General features: G+C 45.4%; 1 protein-coding gene across 2 annotated transcripts in view; it reads right to left on the reverse strand.

The window, feature by feature from the left end:
• Gatb (glutamyl-tRNA amidotransferase subunit B) overlaps positions 1-21,356 on the reverse strand; it is a 78,752-nt gene that overhangs the window by 9,314 nt on the left and 48,082 nt on the right. For both annotated transcript variants that reach the window (XM_015484475.2, XM_048813518.1), the window contains exons 10-11: positions 11,646-11,779; positions 3,298-3,376 (exon numbers count right to left, since the gene is read on the reverse strand). In XM_015484475.2, the coding sequence (XP_015339961.1) occupies positions 3,298-3,376; positions 11,646-11,779 (213 nt within the window). The remainder of the gene's footprint in view (positions 1-3,297; positions 3,377-11,645; positions 11,780-21,356) is intronic.

Genomic DNA, 21,356 nt, shown 5'->3' on the forward strand with positions numbered 1-21,356 from the left:
CATCAAAATACCTGGCACTCTTCATAGAACAAATGTGTTAACTTCGTTAAGGGGACAAAATAATGGAGGAGAAAAAAGGAAGAAAGATTTATCTTGGCTCCTGTTTTAGGGTTTCAGTCCACAGTTGGTTCAGTCCAGTGTTTGGGGGCCTGTGGTGAGTCAGAACATCATGGTGAGGAGTGTGTGTTGGAGCAGAGCTGCTCACTTCATGGTGCTGGGAAGTAAAGAGAGCGAAAGCAAAGGGCTGGGCGTCCCAATATCCCTTTCAAGGGCTTGTCCCCACTGACTGGACTCCCTTTCACTAGCTCCCCCTTACTCCTACCTCCTAAAGGTTCTAACACCTCTCAATAGTGCCATCAGCTGGGGACCAACACATAAGCCACTGGGGGACATTTAAGATCCAAACCATAAAAATTAGAAAAAACAATCGAAGAAATCGTATGAAAGCACAGAAGACCTTGAGTAGTCAAAGCCATCTTAGGAAAAAGAAAAAAGTTGGAAGAAGCGCAGTACCTGACTTCAAGACGTACTCCAGAGCCACAGTAACCAAAACGAAAGTATGAGATTGGCATAAAAGCAGACCCACAGAGCAATGTGACAGAACAGAGATGCCACAGTAGACCCACCCATCCAGAGCCACTGAAGCTCACCAAAGGCACCACCGACATACTGGAGAGAGGACAGCCTCTTGAACAAATGGTGCTGGGAAAAAGTGGATATTCACATGAAAACTGAACCTGCTCTCTCACCCTATACACAAATCAACTTGAAATGGGATCTAAGTGGAAGACTAGAAACTGTGGAACTACTAGAAGAAAACATAGGGGAGTCATAATTGGTTCTGAAAGTGGTTTTCTGCACAGAATCCTAAAAGCACAGGAAGAAAGCAAAAAAGTCAATAGGGTTACATCAAATTAAAAAACTTCTGTGGAGCCACAGAAATAGCAAGAGAGTGAGGAAACCTACAGAATAGGAAAAAATACCTGCCAGTTATTCATTTGACAAATGGCATTATCCAGCATATGTAAAGAACTCAGAAAACTTCATAGAAAAAGAAGAAATCCAATTTAAAAATGGGCTAATGATCTCAACAAACACTTTTCAAAAGATGAAATATAATTGGCCAATAAAAATACTTAAAAATACTCAGTATCATTAGCCATCAAGGAAATAGAAATCAAAACTACAATGAAAACCACCTTATTCCAGATAGAATGGCTATTATAAAAAAACAACAAAAAAGAAAGAAAATCAAAACAAACGAACAAAAACCAAAACACAACAAATAGTGGTGAGGACGTGGGGCAAAAGGCACTCTCATCCTCTGCTGATGGGAGTGTGAACTAGCACAGCCACGGTGGGAAACAGTATGGAAGCCCTCATAAGCCTAAACACAGATCTGCCACGTGGCCCAGCCGTCCCACTTCTGCCTACAGATGAAGGCTTTCCAAGGGACTGGGAAGGTGCTGGGGGCGGGGTGCCAGAAGTGTGGTTAGAAATGACTGGTGCAGTATGGAAATAGCACATAGATTCCATTAATATGTGTAGTTAATGTGTGTTAAGAAAAAATAAAAAGCTTCATAAGTTAAAAACACCTATGACCTGTATGCTTAATAATTAAAAAAACTTAAAGCACACTATCAACTCTAATTTTTGGAAGTCATTACCTAACTTCAGCTGTCTGCCCTCTCTCCCTTCCTCCCTGTCTCCCTCCCTGTTTATATGTAGGGGAGGTGCCTGGAAGGATGTTCACCCAATATTAATGGTAGCTAATGGTAGTGGAATTTGAGAATCTTATATTTTCTGCATTACTTAAATTCCTTATAATCAAAATAACATTATTTCCCCCCTGAAATTTAATGAGCTCCTTAAAAACAGAAAACAAAAAGTAGAAAATGAAAAGATAAAGCCATGACATATAAGGGAGAGTCCCTTATTTATTTATGTAGCACACACTAAGCACCTTTCTTACAGGTTTTTATTTGGGTTTGATTGCCCCACAGAAGCAGCCAAAATTTCTTTAAACATTTCTGAAGTGGATAAAACGCAAGCCTGTCTCTATCTACATCTGAACCCAGCTGTCAACACCTTCCAGCATTTTCCATTTCTCCCCACTGGAACGTCTCAGGCACTGCCCTAGGTTTTTGTTTTCTTTTCTTTTTTGTGGAGCAGGATGAGCAGGAAGGAGAAGGGAAGATATTTTTCTCCTTCATTTCAGATACAATAATTCATGTGCTCTTACAAACACACACACACACACACACACACACACACACACACACAGTTTTTTCCTACCCTCAGGCCATCTAATCTTTCTACAACTGCTGAGCATTGTCATAAACATTTGTATTCCTCTGACATCCATGCAACCCAAAGCCTTTCCTAAATGGTGGGTCCCTGTAGTTGACAGGCTCACTCGAGGGGGCTTAACAGAGCCTTTATCAGCTCCTGTCTCCAGCTGCACAGCAGAGAGCCTGCTGTATGCTCCATGGTGCCTCATAATTAGCCCAAAGCAGCCACTTCCCCAAAGCCTCACTTTGTAACCTGCCACTACTGTCAGTGCGTATAAATATTAAATGCAAAAGGCACCATTAAAATAACATTAGGATTTTGGCTGAAGCATTGACAGCTGCGATCTCTGAAGTTGAGATGAGGCAGCTGCCTAGAAGTTCTTTATCTTTCTGGGCACTTATTTGTAGTTTTCTGAATTCCAGGAATCACTCACACACCTCCTGCTGATAAGTGAAGGTGGAGATGAGGCAGAAAACCACCTTACACGAAGCTATTTTTTCTGAGTTTTCACCCTGGGCACATGTGTAAAATTTCATCTACCAAATGTGTGGCAGTTGGACCCCACCCTCCTTGCTGAGCACTGACTCTCGAGGGCTACCAGGCAGCAGACCCAGAGGCAGCTTAAGACTTGTGAGGCTGTGAGGACCTGAGAAGACCAGGCAGGCTGGAGGTCGAGCCGAGGCTGCCTTTGGCTCTGGGGAGGCCGTGGTCTGGCAACCCCCATGAGCTGTAGGGCCCAGCCTTTTAAGTAAACAAACATTTGAGGGAGACATTCAGGGCAAGACCAAGCAATAACTCTTTCCCCCAAAGAGCAAAGATGAGGAGCAAACTGCGTGTGTCGTACATGGAGGCCAATCCAGATCTCTCTACCTTTCAGCCTCCACTGATATGACGAGCCTTTAATATTTTCACTATGAAATCTACTTAGTAACAGCATCTGGATTTCATAGAAAACATTTACTGGGATAGTGGAGCAGTGAGAAACTTCTGGAAGTGTGGACATACCTGTTTAGCTACGGATGAAGAAATGGCTTTCCTCTCCAGAAGGTCGAGAAGCTCAGCGAGTGCAGAGGGTGTGACAGGACTAGGTGGCCCCAAGAAGAGAAAGAGAAAGAAAGTTCACATTTCACACTGTCAGGGTATTCAGGACCCAAACTGCTCGATCTTACATGTTTAAATAATCACAACCACACCCCGGAATGAAAATAACAGGCCAATTGGGCTCTATTTTATTTTACTTACTTATTTTGTATTTTAGGATATAACAAATTTTTGTGACTGGTTTTGTTTTTTTCTGCTTATTTTACCACCCAACAATAACAGCTGTTTGGCAGAAGCTGTAGCAACAGACAACTGCTCAGTGCAATTAGTCAAAAAAAGGAGGTGGCTGCAAAATTCATGAACCACAAAGAGAAAGGGGGAAAAAATCCAGTAATTAAATATTTTCAACGGAAAGATCGGCCTAAAAATTACTTCAAACAAAACAGCTAACAAAGCCACTTTTCTGTGTTGTTTCTATGCAAATATAAATTCCTTATAATTGTGAGAGATTTTCTGTAGGGGAACACAATGTCTCCCAGCCACGGCTCTACCTGTCCTCATGGGCCCTGTGTATAATCTGTTCTCTTCTGCAGATTCACAACAGCTTTCTGGACACAGAAGGGCCCCAAATCCATTATATCTACACTTCTGTGATGTAACTTATTTGCCAAGGTGCCATGATACAAAAGGTCAGGGGGAAAGGAAACACAGCAACGTGTCATTAACTCACACTTGGGGTAGGGTGAAGGGGTGTGTCAAGATGACTGAAAAGATGAGACTGAATTACAGCCTCCTTTACAAATATCTGGTTTTCTATTTTAAGGCATATGCAGCAACTAGGCTAATGAAATGCCGTCTATCTGAGGTCATTAGGGGACTAGTTTAAAACAAGAGGAGACTTAAAAACACCACACAAACATGTCCGTAAGTCACAGCTTCTGAAAGGTACATGCCACTTGAAAATTTACCTACTATTTAAGTCCTGGTTTCCACCATTCACAGTTCATTTCTTTGTGGCTCTTACATAGGGAACCAGAGTTTGGCTCCTATGCCAGTTTCCATGAACTCCAGCCCAGTAAAGTGCAACTTAACCAGGAGTGGCTTACGGGTCTCAGACCCAGATACAGGGGAACCGTTATGGTTGTTCATTCAAATCAGCTAACACACAGAGTCAGCCCTGAAGTGCTTGTTCATTCTAAAGTATGAATAAAGGGTAATTTCAAGTGGAAATTAGGTTTGGAAAGTGTCTAGTGTTACTAAGTTAGTGTTTGGAACATCTGTGAACCATGCTGATTAAATCTCAAAAGAAAGAGGGGCATAGGGCTGTGAAATAAATCACTATCCTTTTCCAACCGCCCATCTTACTGACAAGTAGAAAGGAATCAGGTTTCTCTAAAAATGTGGGTTGCTTGCATGTTCTGCAATCCTAGAAAATACAGCAGCCAATTATCTTACAGTGGAGACTGTGCCTGGACCCGCAATAAGGGCTGAGGTTTCTAGAGCATGCAAAATATAGGGTCTCTACCCCCATATGGGTTAATTATCTCAGTTCATCGGGGCTGATATAACAATACCATTGCCTGGTGGCTTATAAACAATAGATTTCTTTCTCACAGTTCTGGAGGCAGGGATGCTAGATATCAGGGCACCAGCAGGTGGTGTCTTGTGAAGTCCCTCTTCTCAGGAGTGTCCTCACAGGCATCCAGGGCAGCTCTCTGGGGCTTATTTTATAAGGGCACTAACGTCACTTATTTACCCTACTTCCTAATACCACCACCACAGGGGTTAGGATTTCCACACAGGAATTCTGAGCACACAGAAATGTTAGCAATGGGGAAGAAAAAGAACACAAAATCACTGAAAATACTTAGAGAAATTCATCTAGTGACCTCAATTTGTTAGGTTATAAATTTACACTATAAATCTCTCCACTGACCTAAAAGCACATGGGATTTTCCAATTATCTTTTTGTTCCATAATGCTCAACACATAGTAGGTCAATAATATTTTTGTCACAGGATTCTTCCTGCCAATAGGGTATCTGAGGTGGTCGGTTTCAGGATTGCCATCCCCACTCCATCCCAAGGATACTAACATCTGTGGACGCTCAGGTCCCTTATATAAACGTTACAGTTTGCACAGAAGCTATGCACATCTTCCCATATACTTTGAATCATCTCTAGATTAGGTATAGCTAATACAATGCAAATGCTACGTAAATAGTTTCTATACTCTATTGTTTGGGGAATAATGATAAGAAAAAAAGTCTGTATGTATTCAGTAGAGATGCAATTTTCTTCCAAAATATTTTTGATCTGCAGTTGGTTGAACCCTCACATATGGAAGGCTTACTATACTAATTCCAGGTACGCCAGTGCATAACTAGAATGAGGGGATGACAAACATTGGTACCCATCACACCAAGCCTGAAAGACCCCCCCTCCCCAGGTAACTAAACAGACCATCATATTTCAAAGCCAATGGCAGCAGAAAGAGAAGCTACTAATTTGCTGCTGTCAGATCTAATACTGGCTTCCGGACAGTGACTGTGTCTCCACTAGGGAAGCTCTGATGTGGGAAGTGGAGGCTCTGTGCAGACTGTCTTCCCCCTTGACACGGGATCTTTCAAACCTTCCAATCTCATCCATTCCCTTGAGTTCTTCTAGGGTCCCAACTTCATGTCCAGCTTGGATTCTGAGAGCAGACACCCTGCCACTTTTCAGCCAGGGCCCACCCTAGTGAAATGGCTGTCCATCTCGATCCCAAGCTGATCTGCCCGAGTCCCCCCTTCTCTGCTTCTTTTGAAATGGGACTCAAGAAGCTGCTGCAGGAAGATGCTGGGATTGGAGTGTGCTGCTCACTGAGGCTGCTGTTCACCCTACTGGCACCCCAGTGCCCTGCCTGTGCCCACACACCCAGCAACTGCTCCAGACAGTCTCCTGCCCACCCTCTTCCCTGCACACACCCCACCTCCCACTTCCTAGGGAGGTCAGCTAATGCAAGGCCAGTGGCCCCTAGCGCCCCTCCCCCCATGCTCTCCACCCCATCGCCTGCCACACGCCTACGATTTGGATTCCTCCTGGGATGTGTACTTTCTCCATCCTGTGGCTTTATAATCTCACCCTTCACAAATGCTCAGACCTCTCCTATCTTGAAAATGCCCACAAACGACCAGAGCTGCTGGGTTTCTTACCTTATTTTGGCCAATAATGATCTAGCCTTGCTGGTTACTCTGTGCCCTCAGAAGCATGTATCAACTGGGGTCCACCCCAGCCTGCTGAGCAGCTCCGCTCAGAAACCATCCACTCACTTGCTGCCAAACTCCAGCCTTCCCTTCTGCTGCCCCGACCCAAACTCAGCCCCTGTGAGCTGGCTTCTTCCAGGCCTCCCTCTGCTCCTCCCTCAGCTGTCCGTCCACCCCCCACCCCCCCAGGTCCTCTTCCTGGGTCCCTGGCCTTCCCTCAGTCTGCAAAGGGGAAGCGCATCTGTTCCCAGGGATGCTGCTGCTGCTGTACCTGCCTCCTGTGAGGTCCCACGCTCACCCAAACTATGTGTTTTAAACCAGGTGGCAAACTTCTGGAAAAAGCGAGATGGCAAATATTTGAGGATCTGTGGGCCACACACGTTCTCCTTCCTTCCTTTTTTTCGTGGTGTGTGTGTGTGTGTGTGTGTGTGTGTGTTTGTGTTGGAGATTAAACCCAGGGCTTCCAGCATGATAAATACACATGCACCACGGAGCTACACCCAGCCCTACCCCCTTTTTAAAGAAGGTAAAAAATCCATTCTTATTCACAGGCTGTGTGAAAACAGACTCGCCAGCCAGCCTGCCAAGCTACACTTAGCCTCCCACTGACCAGCACCCTCTTGGTCTCAAATGATGGCAGTGCCATGCCTCTGGTTACCTGGTGCAGATGGTCATGCCATTTTTGCTTAGCTCACTGCCCACTCCCTGAAAGTTTAGCCCAATACTGACAAATCTCAGTGATCTTCAAAACATTAACTACAGCCGTGCCTCCTCCTGCATTCCCCAAACTGTCATTTTTGACAGTGTTGTGACAATAGCCCCAATGATCTAACATGCTTCCAGTGGCTGTGGCCCATTCTTGGAAGCCATCCCACATGACACTGCTGGACTAAACCTCCTGGCATCACCACTCCCTACTCGGCTCAAAAACCTCCCTGCTTTCCCAGTGCTTAGGACTCATGCCCACTGTAGACCTGAAGTTTGGGACACTCACCTGACCTGGACAACCAGACAGCTGCACTGGCCTGATTTTACTACAAAATACTTAGGCAATTTGCAATTTCCATTTTCTTAACTATAGTTCTACTTTTTCTTTCTTTTTTAATATTTGTTTTTTAGTTATAGATGGACACAATATCTTTATTTTTAATTTTTATGTGGTGCTGAGATCGAGCCCAGTTCCTCACAGATGGTAGGCTACTGCCCTACCCCTGAGCCACAACCCCAGTCCCAGTTCTACTTTCTTAACTAAAGCAAACCTATTAACAATTTGAAATTTCTTATTAATTTAAATAACCTCCCAAAGTAACATACTGAAAAACAATCAGAAAGTTCAGAAAAGACTGGATTCTTTATATGCCAGTCTTTTGATATGAAGAAAGCAAATTTGCACAATCAGCATCTATAAATTTGATTGCTAGAATGTTCCCTGATGGGGTGTCAGTAGGACATAGTAGCTAGCTACTGCCCCTCTAAGTTTTGGTAACATAAGTCCTAGTGGCCAAGGCTGTTCATTAATTAATGTTTGCTCCAGGGTTAGGTTGGTACATTCTGTGTCTGTGGTTTGAATATGAACTGTCCCTTCTGAAACTTGGGTTGAAATTTAATGTCTATCAAGGGATACTAAGGGGAGGGATAGGTAGGACCTTTAAGAGGTGATCAGGGCTCTGCTTTCCTGATGGATTAATAGGTCTGATGTTTCTTGTGCTCTGTCTGTTGCCATGTGGTATCCTCCATGGCTTCAGGATCTGCCAGTAAGGCCATCACAGATGCGGCCACTTAATCTTGGACCAGAACCATGAGCCAAGTCTGTGGTATCATGCCATTAACAACAGAAGACAGACCCAGTTGGCTAAAGGTTATTTGAACTGTGCAGAAACAGAGCGGCTACCACTGGTTTCAGCTCCTCCTCACATGGTTTGGAATGACTGTAATGTTTACTTAGACAGAACCAGGGCTCCAAACTACTCAACAAATTACTCAACAATTCATCCTCCAGTTCCTTTAGAAGCCACTGGTTGTTTAGCAGACTGACATATAAAGAAACTGATGCAAAAGTCAGGAGAGTGGCATGTATCCAAGGGAAGTCACCTTATGTCTTAGGGCCTCTGTTTCCTAATCTGCTACCAAAGTTTTCTCCCAAGACTAAAATTCAGCAGCTCCAAGAAGTATACCCAGTACGGCAGCCATGACTCCAGAGCCGAGGGATTTATACCTGCTCTGTACACGCAAGCCCCTCGCCTGCCTGGGGCCTTCCTGGGTTCTCGGGACAGTGTGAGTCTCCCTCCTCTCTGTCCCATCTTGCTGTGTAGATGTGAAACAGGAAGTGACCTACTCTGCCTAGATTTCAAACACAGAAGCCTAGGCCTCTTCAGGAGAATGACAGTGACTTGGGAGTGGGACTGGGCTGGGGCCTGTATATCTACACACACACACACACACACACACACACATACACACACACACTTTTTGGCTATCTTCTGTCCTCTGCTCTTCTCAGTTCTGCTCGTGCTAGTTCCCTGCCATTCCCACACCTTGACTCCCACAGGCAACACTCGGGCCCCTGGCTCATCAAACCCTACCCGTCCTTTAAGGCTCTGGTACAGCTGTGTCTCCTCCATAAATTCTGGATGGATCCTGCCTTGCCTGAGTGGCCATCGTACTGTCAGTGTAGAGTGGCATTTCTGAGTGGAGAGGTCACACCTGGGAGGATGGGGATGAAAGACCACGGATGCCATGGAGTTCAGCAGACTGTGTTGTCAACAAGGCGAAGAAAGTAAGGGAACTGAGGCCAGAGACTGCACTCTCCTCACAAAATCCTCCGAGGCAGGCCCCATCAGAGTTGATTTCACAGAATGACACTGAGGGGCAGAGCGAACTCATCCATGGTCAGGCTGGCAAGGAGCCGGGTCAGGAGGTGAACCGACCCCACTACGTGGGCACGTAACCAATAGCAGGAGACTGCACATGGCCTGTGCGGCCAGCCTCTGTGCCCAGATGACTTTGCGGAATCACAGATCAACGTGAGTCTATCTTCCTTCTACTTCTCCATGGCCCTGGGATGCCCCTGAGGTGTCGTCACCCTCCTGGCCTGCGCGCCACCTCCCCAGGGCCCTGCAGGGCCATTTGCCTAAGGAACTCTCCTATACTCAAACCTGACGCTTATATTTCTCCTTCTTGAAATGGGCAGCTCACCAACTCTCCCTGGTTTTCCTTCTACTTCTCTGCCATTTGTCTCAGTCTCCTGTCCCTTGGGCCGTTCTTCTCATCAAAGGCCACAGAGCCTCAGGTTGCCCCCCTCGGCCGCCGCAGCATGCCGCAGCCTCCCTGGTGGCTGTCCTCTGCCCATTTATGTGCTGTAAGTGCTCGTCCACCTCCCCTGCATTAGCAACCTCTCCCGGGGGGCCACCCCAGACTCGCCTGGCGATGTTCACACTTGCTGGCCCCCATGACCAGAACTCTTACCCGCGGCTCCTCCGCTACCCTTCACTCGGGTCTCGGTGGAGCCGGGATCTCCTTCCCCTCGCAGAGCACCGCCTGCTGCTTCACAGTCGCCAGGTCCTGAACTATCAGTTCTCCGAGGGCAGGGCCCGCATCTGCCTGGGGACTGTGCACAAGGCAGAGTCCAGCAAACATGTGCTAAATAGCGAACAAGTGAGCACTCACAAATTTATCCCTCCCAGACGTCGCATCAGCCATGATCCACACACACACACACACACTGACTCCTGGCTCCCACTGGGGTGTCTGTCCTGCAGGCAGCTCAAACTCAGCATGTCTACGTGCATCGTGGTGTCCTCTAGCCCTTCCCTCTGAACTTACTCCTTTTCCTTGTCTCTACCAAGAGTGAGAAAGACTGTCACCCATTTTACCTCAAGTGGCCAAGCAAGGAATGTAGGTGTGACGCTGTTTGGGGGGTTACTGCTTCCAGCTCAGTCCCCTCACTTTAGCTGGGCCATCTCCACCCTGGCTCAGGCCTGGGGCACTTCTCATTAGCACTCCTTTAAGATGTTTCCAACTGGTCTTTCTGCCTCTAGACTGTTCTACTCTGCTGGATTATGCCCTCTCCCCCCATACATACATACAGATATAGATAGATAGATAGATAGATAGATATAGATATAGATAGATATAGATATAGATATATATATAGATATATAAACCCTAATCTCCAATGTGATGGTATTAGGAGGTGTAGCCTCTGGGAGGTGATTAGGTTTAGATGAGGTCATGAAGGTGAGGCCTCCAAGATGGAATTATTGTCCTTATAAGAAGAGACCCAGAGCTTTCTCTCTCCACCCACAACACCTGATCTTGGACCTGCCAACCTCCAGAACTGTGGGAAACAAATATATTTAAGCCACCTAGTCTGGAGTGTTTTGTTACAGCAGCTGAGCTTACTAATGTACACCATACTCCCCCAATGTGACCCTAGGGCTTTGCATAGGAGTTTTCCAGGTGGCCTGTGGTTGTCTCTCCAGCTTTGCCCCCATTCTGTCCTGCCTGCTTAGGCACTCTGTAGTCTTGTTTCCTGAGTGTACATGGCCACTGCCTCTGAGCATGGTGCTACTGCTTTCTTGGTTCAGTGCTTCTGTCCCTCCCACTACCCAGCAACTCCCACTAGTTCTTCAGGGCTGGGCTCAAGTGTCACCTGGGGGAAGCCCTGGATGATTCTGCAGCCCCCACGCAGGGCCCTGTTATTAGCAGTCACGGCAGCCCACGTTTGCCTCTAGAGTAACAGGATCACACTGAGGTGACTGTTTTCTTACAGGTCTGTATCCCCTGCAAGTGTACAAACTCCTCATCTTTCATCTGCAGGCCACCAGCCCCAGCCCCTAGCACAGTACAAAGGACATGGTGCACAGTCAGGAGAACTGAACAAATAGATGAATTTTCAGATGGGATAGAGACTATTTTTAGAATTCAGAATATACAGGCCATGTTTGTTGTCTTTTCAGGAGAGCCTGAGGGAGAAGAGGAAGAGGAAAAACTCACCCTGCCCTATTTCAACTATTTTTAGACAGAGTTCATAATAAAGGAAGAAAAGAAATCCCCAGATCTCACTCACCTCTCACTGACAGTCAGGTTCTGTTGCTTTAAATAGCCCAGGAAAGTGTTGAGGACCCAGCTAGCCACCTTTTTTGGCTCTGCCCTAGTTTCTTTTATCACATTTTGGAAGAACTCCAGTAGGCCAACTTCATTCTATTAAAAAAAAAAAAAAAATTATGTAAAGCCTTCCCCCAAAACGAAAGATCAGCATTCTAAGGCAAATCTGACATTCACTCTTTCTTTGCTAAATGCTGAGATGTCACCAGAAAATTCTGATCGTTTTCAGTAAAAGGCAAGAATTCTACTTCTACTACTGCCACTCTGCATTCGGACAGCATTTTCTTGAAGGAACGATCGTGTGTGTTTTAAGAGCCCTGACTATGTGGCCTAGAGGACAGTAAAGGACACACTAGGACACACTCTTCTGTCCTTTCACATCACTCATGCACCCAGCGGCCTCTAGCCTTGAGCTGCAAACTGGGCCCACATGTTTAATGCCGTTTTTCCTTCCTAGGCCTGTCTCCTGTTAGGAGTCTTAGTGATTGCTAGAAAAGAAGGTAGGAAATGGAGCAGATCAAGAAGGAATGAGCACGTGACCCAGTCAGGCCAGGCGCAGAACCAGTGGAGGAAGCTGCTGGCTCCCAGGCCCTGTGAGCAGGCGAGGCTCGCTGGCCCTGCCTCTCATCGTGCTCCTTGAAGTCACCAGAGGATTGAATGGACATGGAGAGCTGCTTCATGAAGACTTTACTGTAGTCCCCTCTGGACGGTCAGCTGCATGAGCCAGGGCCATGCTGTTCTAACACAGAGCCAAGTCAACGCTGGGCCACTGTAGCTGCTTGGATGGAATCAGGGTCTGCTGTCACCATGTCACAAACACTCATTCTTAGATGTCCTACATTGACCTTTAAATAGTGGAATTGCCACAGTTATGCATGAGAGTTACTGGGCACTCATCAGGTTTCATACTAATGGCCGCCAGCTCAGTGATTTAGCACAACTCAGAAATTTAGCTAAGACTGCCCCTAAAATAAAAAATAAAAACATGCTCGACTCATGTGGTGGAGGCTGAAATTTCCAAATGCAAAAGGGTACACATTTTAAGTAACAGATTTCCCTTACCTGCTGAAATCCAAGTCAAACTATACTTTCCTTGAAATATTTTATTTTTTTAACATTCATACTGCAGCTAAAGCTTCCACTTCCTCCCCTTTCAGGGAACCCATCATTAAGCAAGGAACTTTCTGGAAAAATAAGATACCGGGAAGAAACAAGAAATACTAACAAGTGCTCTCAAAGTTTAGTTATACTAGAAACTTTAATATATACACACAGGCACAAGTGCTGAAATAGAAATTCCATAATAAAAAAAAAATGTATGCGCCCTTTGTACCAGATAAATTCTCTGGTGACGGGCCTGCTGAATAATCCCATAATCGTCTCTTGAATCTCCTTTCGAGCCAATAGCTATTATTCTGTTCATGCTAAAGCAGGGCAAAGGCCACCTCGGCAGCCCAGGCTTGACTGCAGATGAAGGCAAATTCAAGCAACATGAAGAGGAAGTGCAGCTCAGCTTCCGGGAAATAGTCAAACTTCTGCAATGGTGTGCAAATCACTGGGGAGAGAGAAAACTGCTTTCCGGCCCCAATCAAATGGGCAGAGTTCTCTGTTTGAACCCAGACAGGCAGGCCCGCTGGCGAAATGAGCCGTTAGGAGGAGAACTCTGCTTTGCTAAGGAAAGGTTCCCGAAAGAAATCCACCTAGAAATATTGTGCTCAAGCTTGCAGGCTTGGCTGAGCGGCTGGGGCGTGATGAATATCTACTCCTCTACCCTTGGGTGGTTTTTTTATTGGATGGATAACATGGCAAGTCAGATTTCTGTTTGTCTTTTCATGTCAGTGCTGTGATGAAGCCTCTCCGAGTTGGAACTGTACTTCACTGGGGGATTCGCAGTTTCAGTGCTCAATTTAAAGTGGACGTGAAAATCTGCTACAGGGAGTGGGGCTGTCGGAGGCTGCGCTGTGCTGCAGCTGTCCAGAGAATGATGGATCAATAAAAGTTGCGCACGGGCTGCTGGCTTTGGCTCTTCAGAGCCCAAGCCCGCTTTCCAGGGAAAAACGCACATGCATTCTGGTTTCCTAGTGTTAGTTCTTCGATGAGACTGGCAAATGCTAATAAGCCTGGCACAGATCTCAGAAGTCCCTGGTGAACATGGCAGTGCGACCATCTGGTTTTCTCTGAAAAACAGCAGACCGGTAATTCCCTTACATAAAAATCATATTAAGAGCAATGCAGACAGGTCACTGCACTAGAGGACCTTCAGTGTCCTTCCCTGAAGCCATAAGCCTCATCTGTCCTACCCAGGACAGAACTGAAACTTCAGCCACCCAGTGAGTCAATCTCCTGGTTCACACGACTCCAGCTGTTCCTCAGAGGTTGCTGAAGTGCAGCAGGGACAATCGGCCCTGTCTTATGCATAATACCAGGAAGTCTCGAGCTCTGTGACTGGAAAGCATCTTTTTCACATTTCAATCAAATTCCCCAAAGCATTCAATGACATCCAGAGTCGATGTCAGGTGAACCTCTCAGACGATAACAGGAGCCCTCACCTACTAATGGACCTGTCAGCTGGTCAATGCGGGGGTGAGGCAAAGTGGAAGATCACCTCACTTTCGCTGCTTGCTCTCGGAATGAGCCTCGGTTTACCCTTGCATAGGGGAAGCAATCTGTCCCCAAGTTGTCCTTTGTCTTCTACCTTCAGAGACAACAAAGTGTTAGATGACTGTCCAGTTGGAATAGGATGAAGGCTGATTTCTCAACTGCAATTCTCATTCTAAGTCACACACCCTGTGAACCCGATGACAGTCCAGAAATGAGGCTGGACTATATTTATACGTAGAATGAAACCTGATAGAGACAGCTGCCCAGGGGCAGGTTCAGAGAAGAAAAAGAAGCCCAGAAAATACTAGTTAAGAAACAGCTGGTTATGTGACAGGGAGTGTCTTGGCACCTATGAGGGACCCTAGATTAGAGATGCTGGCTGATCACGGCTCTTGAGAGCATTTACTAAATATAGCGCTCCCCTTCTCCATGGGGGGGATATGTCCCAAGATCCTCAGACGATTCCTGAACCCTGGACAGTACTAAATAAGCCCTGTATTCTCCCACATATAAATATCTATGATACAAGTTCTAATTGATAAATTAGGTCCAGTAAGACTAAAAATAACTAATAATAAAATTAAACAATTATAATAATATACTGTAATGAAAGTTTTTAAATTTTTTTTTTAGTTGTCAATGGACCTTTATTTTTTATTTATTTATATGCAGTGCTGAGAATCAAACCCAGAGCCGAGAATTGAACCCAGTGACTCACACATGCAAGGCAAGCACTCTACTACTGAGCCAAAACTCAAGCCCTATAGTGAAAAGTTTTTTATAACATACAAATTATTTCTGGAATTTTCCATTTAATTACTTTTGAACCATGGTTGACAGTGGCTACCTGAAAACTTGAAAGCACAGGCAAGGGGAGACTACTGTACCTATTAGATACCTGGTAGTCAGCCCTGTGGGCAGCTGTGTATGACGGCTGCTGATGGTGAAGGTTACAATGATAACAATTGTAGGGGCCTGTCCTGTAAGTGAATTCCAACAACCTGTGAGCTGAGGATTATCAGGACTCTCCTGCACATGAGGACACCGAAGCACTAATGTACTTGAGGCCACACAGCAAGACAGCAGCAGAGCCAGGAATTTGAACATCTGCAGTTTGTGTTCTTGTGTGACACTGCCTTTGAGCAAGGAGGACACAGTCGATGCCTTCCTGGGGACTGAGACTGAGCCCCTATCAGTGCGAGGCTTGATGAGAGGCAATGAGCTCATCAAAAGAGAGCGCTTCCCCACCCTTCCATTATTTTGATACCTGCCAGATGTTCAAAGGTTATTAACCTATGAAAGATGCTTCAGAGGTCCCCAGCAATTAGCCTAGAAATTGGAAAGAGAAAATGGTAAACTCACTGTTTGCCTTTGCCAAGGTACACCTAGGCCACCTGGCACGACACACTCCAGTTCCTATATTAAGGAGGAAGATAGTGGCAAACCTACAGCCCCTGCCACTAGGGTTCCATGGGACAGGAAGGTGGCCAGAGGTCCCCCATGCCACTGCACCAGAGAAATTAGACACTGCTCAGTTCTCAAGTACCTTCTGACACAATGAGACACATCCCCGAATTTCTCATGAATTCGGATGTTAAGCATACTCTATTTTATCTACTGCACTCTGGTTCCTCTAATAAGGGTAATCCAGGTGGTAGGCTTGCACCTAAATGGGCAGGTCACCCCTGTGGTGAGAGGGGCTGGCTGTCCAGGAGGTTTTGCCTCTGCAGACTGAAGGCTGGTGGTTTTAACTGGGCAAGGCTCTCATGTGTCACAACATGGCATTTTGTGGAGCCACAAATGGGAATTACATCCAGTCCCTGTGTGGCAGGGGTTGAGGGCTTGAATAGCTGCTGAGCAATTGTAAAGACAGTCGGGGGCCTGTCATCTACACATCCATGGGGGCTCTGTCCTTCCCTCCTTATTCCTGTGAATTTGGTTATTCTTACAAGATAAGAAAAACTAAATTAAACTCAAACCCACCAACGTGGCGGTGAAAATAACACCAACTGCTAGTTGGGGATGGAAATGAAGTGAAAAGGGCCGAGAAAGCAATGGTTCTAGGTCTGAAGGTTGAAGTTGTAGGAGATGAAGGTCTGGAATTATTTTGGGGATGGTGGTGGGGGCTGGCAACGGCTCTGGTCTGTGATATGAATGAACCTTTCCAAGGGCTGTGACAATCTTCCAGGGAGGGTTCCTGCAAGCAGAATAACCACTGAGACGGGCCTTTCCAGTGGGGAATAAAAGGGAGTTAACTGGCCCAAGGCTGCCTGGAAAGCAGCATTCTCACGTGACAGTCCCCCCTCAGGAGAAAGCCAAAAGAATCCTGAACCACAGTTGCAACTTTTAAACTACAAGAATCTGCAGAACCTCTGAACAGACCTACCCACACCAAAGGCATGCTCTCTGGGCCATCCCAAGGACACACGACTAGAGGTGGATAGTCCTATTTTGGTCCCTGTGATTCCCAGCCCGGGGCCATGTTCTCCAGCAGAGCTCTGGAGATCCTACACTCTGAGCAGAGCTCTCAACAATTTCACTTGTGCCATGTTTCTGGCAAAACCGAGTTGTACACAAATCCTGAGTCAATCCAGTGCACCAGTCTGTGCAGGGAACACTTAGGCCAATGTGGAAATGAATTTACACTTTGGGAGGTACACTTGCTCTAGGAGAGAAGTCAAAGGGAGGCCCATGTGAGAATAAGCATTTCTCTTGCATAATCAGAATACAAAAAATTAAAGCAGTGAGAGCTGGCAGCAGCGCTGCACAGTTACGAGCCTGCATCTGCAAGAATGGGACCCTCGAAGTACGCTGTCAAACAAGCCACCACTGTCATCCGGGGTAGGCAAGTCAGCCGGGGGAGAACTTGGGTTGCTCAACAGGAGCTTTCTGGCTGCAGATTAAAATTGACAAGGAGCTCACCGGCCATGTAGATATGCGTATCTCCTTCAAGATCTGCCTGAAGCCTGAAGTGGCATATTTTATTTGTCTTGAATCAGAAATTATTCCATAACTAAGAAATGCTGCTTCAGGATTGGTTGGGGACAGAACTGCCTGCAGGTCTCCAAGGTAGGGGGCTCAGGACTTCACTGCCCCCTCTGCTTTGTCCACAACAGGCAGGTTGCTGAGGGGGTCAGATAGCAGAGAATCCTCACATCTGAAGGCCCCCGTCACTTGAATTTGGAAGAAATGGAGACCTGTTTTTGCAGGGGTAGAATCAGAAGATGCCTCTTTTTATTCAACTGTACCAGAACAAAATTTTGGTTATTTTTCTAGTACAGAGAGTAACTGTAAAAGCGTCCTTAAGCTGGCAAGCTCCAGATGCAATTTATAAAATGAAGAATAAAATCAATTTTGAAAATTGCATGGAGCTAAAATATGGCCACAGCAATGTTGACCAAATGGATTTTCCTTCAACGGCAGTTAGAAGGTGACTGCTTTGCACCTTGGTGAGTCTGGGTAGTCTAAAATCAGTCAACATGGCTTCAGATACTATTGTAAACCATTAGCTTTAAAGCAATACTACATAAGGGATATGCAGGTATTTATTGTGGCAATTGCTTCATGGGCAATTCATCCAGAAGCAAACCAGGCTGTTTCAAGCTTATTTGAGACTTAAAGTAAAAGTCTTGAAAAACAATCCATTTGATAACCAACTGTGGTCATGATAGCTTTTCTGTTTCTTTGTCCCTTGGAGACACCTTAACCTTTTCTATGATGTCAGAAACAAAGCATTATGACTTGCAAAGGGAAAGAACCAGCTGGAGAAAATCAAGTTGTTCAAATAAGATGATGCATCTTGAGGCTGCATATAAAGACACACACACACACACACACACACACACACACACACACACACACACACACGGCAGCCCAGGTTACTGATCTTGGGTTTGCAATCACATTGTCCTTTGGAGCCAGGCTGGATTTTTCTAAAATTCTGCCTCTGGTGAACAACTCTCCATCCATCATGTCTGTGTGCTGCTGGTGTTCATCTCCTCTCTGGCAGAATATTCTTGGGAGTCTGCCTGACTGTATTTAGTTTTTTTAGATTTGACGGAGACTGGAGTATCTTTGGGGTAAGCAAGTCATCCTCCCGTTTCAGCTGAGGAGGGGACTGGCTCTGTTGAGCCTTGCAGAGCCTCCCAACTCCTGAGAGTCAGAGGTTAGAGCTGCAAACAAGAATATCTGTCCCTTTGTCAGTATTTTAACCCTCTCCCTGTGGGGCTACTCAGAAAGCACCAAAACGACACAGCCACGCTGAAGGCTTATGTGATAAGAGGGACAGGCAAAGGGTAGGCCTTAAGAAACCAACCCGGGCTGCTCCGTCTATACTTCCTCCATGAAACCTGCCGAGCAAGATGAGGCCACATCTTTCTAGCTATTGACTTCACACGCGGCCAGTTCCCTGACAGCACACACCTGGACCTTACCAGGTGCCTACTATGTGCCAGGCTGAATGACTCGAGGCATCAGGCAAGACCATCCTGCAAGCCCCACACCTTATGGCCCAGGTGGACACACTTCTTGATGAAACAGACAGAAGGAGCCATTTTGTTTAAGAAACAAAATAAATAAAGCTGCCGAGAACAGCTTACACTGCTTCTCTTCTGACTTAATTTTTCCACTTGGAAAATTGACATCATTTCTGCTTTTCATGGGAGTTGACCGATTTTCACTAAATTTAGCAGACAGCACTTGATGTTTATTTACAGGGCAGTCTGACATTTAAAAACCAACAGGAGTGGTCAGAATCTTCAAGGAACCCACAGTCTCTGTGCCTCGGGAAACGAACATGGTATAGAGCATTAACAGTAAGAGAATTAACTGTTAATGTTAACTGTTAATTAATGTCACTTCCCGTCTTTTATCAAACTGCCTTGCTCTCTGACCTCATTTTTTTTTATTACTTATTTTCTTTACTAATAAAACAAAAGTGATCCAAAACAGCCATTACCCTGAAACTTTATTTCCACTTGGCCCCGGAGCACATCAGTGTGCAGACAGACAGGAAGGCTCAGAAACAAAGAGCCTGATCCCTCTGGTCAGCCTGGTGTGAATGTGGGCGGGGAAAGTTACCTGACCAAAGAGGCTGCATTTCCTCCCCTATGCCTGCCTAGAGGGCTGTCCTAAGGACACACTGGAAAGGGGCACACTGGGGACCCTGGAGCATGCTCTTGCTAGCAGACTTTCAAATGTGAGACTCAGACAAAGGGCTACGGTTCCTCTGCATTCCCTGAGGGAAAGAAGACAGAAGTTTACAAGAGCTGCTTCATGGACATCAGCCAGGAATGATTTTGCCAAGAAAAATGCATGGGATTACAACCCTGACCATGCTGATAACTACTCCTGGATATACTCAGAGGAGGACTGATTATGTGAGAAGAATCTCATTTTTCAGAATCCAAATACCTGAATCTCAGCTTCCACATTTCTTTTTTTTTTTTATTATTTTTTATTGGTTCTTTTTGGATATATATGTAGTAGAGTGTATTTTGACGTATCCTACCTACATGGAATATAATTTCCCATTCTTGTGGTTGTACAGGATATGGAGTTACACTGGTCGTGTATTCATATATGAACAGAGGAAAGTGATGTCTGATTCATTCTACTGTCTTTCCTATTTCCATCTCTTCTCCCTCCCTTCTTTCCCCTTTGTCTAATCCAATGAACTTCTATTCTCCCACACCTCCCTCCTTATTTGTGTATGAGCATCTGCACATCAGAGAGAACATTTAGCCTTTGGTTTTTTGGGACTGGCTTATTTCACTTAACATGATAGTCTCCAGATCCATCCACTTACTGGAAAATGCCATAATTTCATTCTTCTTTATGGCTGAGTAATATTCCACTGTGTATATGTACCACATTTTCTTTATCCATTCATCTGTTGGATGCTACCTAGGCTGGTTTCAGAGTTTGGCTATTGGGAACTGTCAGCTTCCATATTTCTATTCCTTAATCTTTACAAATGAGGTCAGAGCGCAAGACAGTTTGATATAAGATGGGGAAGTGACATTAGTTAAATAAACTGAAATCTTAGGTGGGCAAGGTATTTATTTATGTGAGCAGAAGAAAAACCAGTAATAGTTCTTCTGTGAGGGAGCCACATGAGGTTGTAGGAGAGAAAACCAGAATGTAGATTTGATTTAATGTCCCAATGAAACTAATTCAGAACACAAAGGTCAGACCAAGTGACTTGTGTATGGTCATAGGTAGTGGGATGGCTGAACTCCTCACCCAGAGTTTGATGACACACGTCACCCATGATTTGCTGGGTTGTCCCAGGGTGGTTCAGGTGCATGGTCTTTGGAAACATCGATCCCTTCATCAGGACTACTTCCCCCAGGATTTTCCTGTGTACTGCAGCGATACCCGGCTCATTCCCTGTCCATCCCAGCCGCTGAGCACCCATCATGCCTCTGACATCATGGCAGATACTAAGGTATACTATTAGACTTGTGCAAAAATCAAAGATAACGATATGCAATTCAGTGCTCACTGCACATGGACATGACAATATAAATTAAAGATGAGTTAAATTATGAAGATTTTTTTTTTGCGGGGAAGGCACATCGTGTGGGGATGGGGGGATATAATTAATTAATTAAATAAGCAATCCAAAGGCAGGGAGCACGGAGCCGAGGCCCTGCAAAGCACACCTCCACCACTGCTATTTATTTAATGAATACTCCTGGGCACTCTTTAAATTGAAAGATGGTTCATTAGATTTGTGCATCTGCCCTTCTCAGCAATCTGTTGTGTTTCTGATGGAGGCAGGGAAAAACATGAACAGATCATTTTCGGGAATGTTATGAGTAACCCAGCTTCCAATGATTACGAAGTCATAAAGGGCTCAGGCTGCTTCATTTGGGGAAAACAATTTGTCTGAATCATTCTCTGTCTGTTCCTATCTGCTCCTGTTCTCATTCACCGTGGAAATTTCAGGTACTAGGCCTTTCACTTTTTTTTTTTAAAAAGACTAATCACCTAATATATTACCTGCAAGCTACAAAATAAGCATGTGTTTGAGGTACCAAAACATTATAATTCTTTTCAAAAACAGCTA

The sequence above is a fragment of the Marmota marmota genome, unplaced genomic scaffold (assembly GCF_001458135.2).
Source record: "Marmota marmota marmota unplaced genomic scaffold, marMar, whole genome shotgun sequence".
NCBI lineage: Eukaryota > Metazoa > Chordata > Mammalia > Rodentia > Sciuridae > Marmota > Marmota marmota.